A 5,319-nucleotide genomic window follows, 5' to 3' on the forward strand; every position below is an offset into this window, starting at 1 on the left:
AGCAGGATCAGGCACAGCATCTCAGGTCATCCCTTCTGATAAACTGTTCTCTTAGGCTGCTCAAACAGCCACTCATACAACTTTGTACCCCAGCATACAATACTTCCCATGTGGTTCCTGGGCACGGTGCGGGTGGTTGCATGGTCTGGAAGCCATCTGAATGCCGTGGAGGCTGGATAAAATCTGGGAGCAGACCACGTCAAGCCCCATGGCTACAGCGCTGGAGAGCCACTATGGGGGGCTTTAACGTCTGAGCAGAGATGTGGCCTTGCAGCAAGACATGAGCTGTGGACACCCTGAAAGCACAGATCTGTTACTCAGAAATCCTGGTGATGGGTTGCCATGGGCTGTGCTAACACCGTGGCTTGGCAATGAAAGCAGTGGGGACACCACAGTGCTACTCCATGCCTAGGGCTGGGGTGTTGGGGCTTGGGTCCAGTAGAGACTGGTCCTCCTCCCCTTCCCATCTCCAGCCCCTTTCGTGGACCATCTCATGGCAGTGGGGACTTCAACCCTCCAGAAGAAACCCTTGTGTAACCCAACAGTGCAGTTTGCCCAGCACAGTCGTTTCCACTCCAATCCATACCTTGGAGTGCAAAATCCCCAAATCTTCATCTTTCTGGCCTAAACTTTTCCAGGTTAGATAAAGTTCTTGGGAAATCCATTTTGGTCTCATAAAGATCTTTGTGGCTTTTTTGTCAGAACAGCAGCAGCCAACTACGCACACACACACATATATATGCACATATAAGGTTAGTGACACTTTTTTAGGGTTGAAGTCTGCAGAAACTGAGTAGTCTTGTAGCTCTTCTGTTTACATAACAAATTCAGAATGAGGGAACCACATGGTAGGATCCAAGTAATTGTGTTTACTAAATATGCACAGCATGCAAGGCCAGGCTTAGTTATATATACACACTGCTGCTCCAATGGGATTCTGGCAGCCTCCGAAGCATAAAAGGCATTGAGTCACTTGAATTGTACCCTCACCATCAAGCAGGAGTCTCAAACGTGGAAAATGCACAGCAAACAAAGGCCAAGCTGAACATACATGTATGCCTAATTCAGGGGGCTCAGGAGTAGGGAACGGCTAAGTAGAAGTACACAATAAATGGGCTTTTCCATTGCTCCCTTCCTACCTTCAAGGGTAAAAGTGCTGCAGATCCAATAGACCTTTGGAGAATTGCTCAGCTCTTTATTTTTTCCACGATACATAGCAAAAAGGGTATTTCTGTTTATGTTCTCACAAAGTGACTGGCTAAATAATTCCAGATGATGGAATTTTCTTCTGTCCTTAAAGCAAAACAGAATCTTAAACTTCACCACTCTCTAAATGATATTAAGACGATGATAAGAAATCTTTGTTTCAGCATTCAGAAAGCAGTTAGTAACAACGTACAGTTGGAAAAATAACCATAAATCTGCCTCCATGTCCACGTGCAATACAGTCTTGGATTGTATGTTCACATGGTTTTTCTTTGGGATGTCTTCCATTTTTCCCTGCAGTTTTTAGCTAACAGCTGTAGCAGTTTTAGCTAACAGCTGTAACAGCTTTGAGCATGTTATGTCTCTGTGAATTCCTGAAAACTAGTTGCATAAAAAGGACACTATAAGCCTATTACTAGCAACATATAATGCCCATATTAGTGAATTCAGAAAAAATGAAAGTAGTTATTTTCCTCCACTGTTAGGCCAAATATTTTTATAGTCAATTTTCATCCTGAGAATATGAATTCACCTTCGCATCTTTTTCTTTACAGGATCCTACAAAGAGGAAGCATTTTAGCTTCCTATTTGTTAGCTTGACAGATGAGCTCTTTACCACAGTATTTTCACATGAAAAGAAACTGAGGAAAAATAGTTTAAATAAAAGAAAAAAAATCGATGTGAAATTGTTGATTTTGATTAAAAAGAGTATTTTACGAATGAAATAAATTCCCATCATAACTATAACTATAATGATTAATGATTACAGGTAGGCTTGCTTCTGGCTTTGGACAGAAGGATAGACTGGAAGCCACATATGTCGCTCCTGGTATCGTGTACTATCTGGGATTTTGTAATTTCAGATAGCATTTCAAAAGGAATACAACATTAAGAACAAAAAAGTTAATTTAAAGTGAAATGCCACTGCAAAATATCAGCTGGAAGTGGAAAATGTCATGTCAACGTACTTCATCATGGTGATGCACCTGAGTAAAAGTATTTAGACTTTTCTTACACAATCAAGAATCTGCACACTAAATTCTTTATATTTAAATGCCCCTGTGTAACTCTTTTTTCATATACCTCTATTATATATGGCATATGTACTTGAAAAATATATGTGTGTATTTCATACAGGTATGTCAGGAGATACTGGCATGTGCAAATAGCCTAGTGTTGTCTGCAGTTCTGCTTCCAATACTCACACACTCATTTTGCCATTATGTCTATCAACAACTGTACACAGTTTCTTCAAAAAAGATGGCTCACATTTACATCTGTGTTCTCTCTTTTTACTACCAAATATGTGGTAACAGTACTTTTTTCTTCTTTCAAAGTTTTGTTACCAAAGCCCACTACGTTACTTTGCCAGAGAGTTATCAGGACAATTTTAAAAGATTGTGTAAATGTTAATACTTTTTTGTACTGTGCTGTGCTTATCCTCAAGAAGGTACAGATGTCTTCCTTTTCTCACATTTTTCCCTGCTTCTTTCCAGCTTTCTCAGAGTGTTTTCATGAGGCAGACTCTATGTCATCCAATTATTTCCTAAAGAAAACTAGAGAGATAAGCCTTTGAAAACTGAGCCAGGACTTCGGATTTCTCTCACTGTATTAAATCATACTGATCAAAAACATAAAAAGATATAGAAGCACAAAATTAACAGTAGGACAGAGAGAATGGGAAATGGGGATCCCTGGATATAATATTACATGAGATGAGACCGTCCAATATCAAGTAAATTTATTTGGACAGAGAAGGAATTACTGGGTGTGTAATACTGATTAACTACGTTGGAAAGAGACCTTGGCAAGCAGCGTGTTTTGGTCAGCCTCTTTATAAAGAAGAATAGGAATGTAGGTAAAAGGTTAAATATATTAAAAAAAAATAATAGTGCATCACTCCTCCCATCAGCTAATCCCGGGGCATCATCTGCATGAACCAGAGTAATACAGTTCACTTCTGGGAAGGAGTCTGTCACAGCTCCCATGACCAAGAGATTTCACTCTTACCCTGCTAAAATGTTTGGAGGGGTATTTATTGAGAAGAATGAGACTGTGCATAAATGTATCCAAGATCCTAAGTATTTAGTGTTCTTAAGCTCCTTATACTGCAAATATGTAGTATTGTTTTAATGCCATATCCCCTGAAAAACATTTGCTTGAGGAAAATACAGCAGGTCATAGGTCAGACTCTGGGAAAAAAAAAGTTATCTATTAAATCCACAGTCACATCATTTTTCAATTCCTACTTAGGCACATGGACAATACATTGAAACCCCAAAAAGGCTTTTAAAAATGTCTAATACACATAGCATCCCTAATTATATTTCTTCCCAGCATGAGACTTTGTATGTCTGACAAGTCCCGACTCCCACTTGGAAGAGTCTCTCACTGCTATGTGCTCCTCTCACAAAAGTGTTTGAGCAAGCTATAAAGCAATACACACATCGTCAAGCACTCTGGTGGGGAGGCCTCGTAATTTCAGGCTGCTTGGCAGATGAGTATCAGTCAGTTTAGAGTATCACCAGCAAACTAGAAAACACTTCTGAAAAAAGCTTGTATAAGGCAATAAAGGCACACATCAGCTCTTTAAATATGCAAGAGGCTCTGACGGAGCATTTCTGTATGACCATGGAACAGTCTTATCGTAAGTTTCTTCAGAAAGCCCTCATGCTTTTAGCTCTATTTATGACTATGCCTTGCTTCATCAGGTTATATTTAGATGGATAATGCACAGCTCTTTCAAGCTATAGCTGTCTGTAATAAAAGCAAAATTATTTGTGCAAAGGGTCAAGGGGCTGTGATGAAGCAGCTCAGGGAGATGCTCTCCTTCCCTGCCAGCACAGAGTTACAGGCAGCATTTTGGGGTCTGTCCTATGCCAGTTTCCTGGGGAATCTCTTGGTCTCCAACATGCACCAGAAATCCAGGTGGATATCCACATGACTCCACTTGCATATAGTGGAGAGCTGGGATGTACTTGGTTATTGTGAAATACAATGTATTTTTCAGATGCTGCTCTTTAAGGAACAGGGAAGAGACTGACACTGAGCAAGCACAGCCTGATGGGCAAGCAAGTAAAACATGGCTACCTGGGTGCCTCTGAGTTTGGTACTGAGGAGGACAGGGCAGTCAGAGATCTAGGTAGTCCTTCATGCAGTGCAGGTCGGTGCTCAGCAAGCTTTCTGGGAACCATTTTGCTCATGCCCGGGCTTGGGCCCTCAGCATCCCTCCATCCTGGGGGTGTTCCTTGTCCCTGCAGCACAGCAGCTGCAGGACACACAGCCCCTAGAGCTAGAGGTCAACCTACCTGCAGCATTTCCATGTGCTACCTAGGTGAGAAATTCCCATCAGTAATGCAGGAGGCAGCCTAGCTTTGTCCCCCTTTGACATTTTGAGTGGATACACAGTCCTTTCAATTTGCAGAAATCTCTGGTGTGTTACTAACCACCAGCTTTGACTGGGGACATCATCAAGTGGAAAGGATTGCCATTGTACTGCTTGTGATGTTAAAAGTTAAAAGGTTCTCCCTAGTAAAATGATAAAGCAATGCTTAAAGTAACAAGGCCTTGATATCCCCTTCCTAATGCCATATACTCTGCCTGCTGTGAGAATGATGCACACTCAGAGTGTATATTTTGGCTAGCAAAAATTCTGTGTGTCATATTATTTATGTCTGGTTTTCTTTAGAGCCCTTTTTGGTCAGGACTGTGATTTATGTTGCTTTTATTCCAGCTACGCTATAGATTCTTTGACGGATTACAGTCTCAGCAACCTCCAGTTCGAGAAGAATGATGGCTAAGAGACTTAAACTAGACTTTTCACCATCCTGGAAAGGAACTGGCTGCCAGTACTTGGAGTTTTTTTAATACTCTACCTCCCTCTGCTGTTATCAGTGAGAAGTTCCTTGACAATGGGAAATCATGTACTTGCGGCTTCAATTTCCATGCTCTCGCTGCTGGCAATGATGGGAGACACGGACAGTAAAACAGACAGTTCCTTCATGATCGATTCCGACCCCAGCCGCTGTATGAGGCATCACTACGTCGATTCCATTAGCCACCCCCTGTACAAGTGTAGCTCAAAGGTAAGGACTTCGCTCATCCCTTTTCAGC

The 5,319-nt window shown here is 41.4% G+C and overlaps 1 protein-coding gene across 1 annotated transcript in view; it reads left to right on the forward strand.

Moving 5' to 3' along the window:
* Window positions 1-4,940: 4,940 nt before the first annotated feature.
* NDP (Norrie disease (pseudoglioma)) overlaps window positions 4,941-5,319 on the forward strand; it is a 7,256-nt gene continuing 6,877 nt past the window's right edge. Inside the window, exon 1 of the mRNA XM_010181156.1 lies at window positions 4,941-5,291. Coding sequence (XP_010179458.1) covers window positions 5,118-5,291 — 174 coding nt within the window. The 5' untranslated portion in view covers window positions 4,941-5,117. The remainder of the gene's footprint in view (window positions 5,292-5,319) is intronic.

This window comes from Mesitornis unicolor, unplaced genomic scaffold (genome assembly GCF_000695765.1).
Source record: "Mesitornis unicolor isolate BGI_N332 unplaced genomic scaffold, ASM69576v1 scaffold6840, whole genome shotgun sequence".
Classification (NCBI taxonomy): domain Eukaryota; kingdom Metazoa; phylum Chordata; class Aves; order Mesitornithiformes; family Mesitornithidae; genus Mesitornis; species Mesitornis unicolor.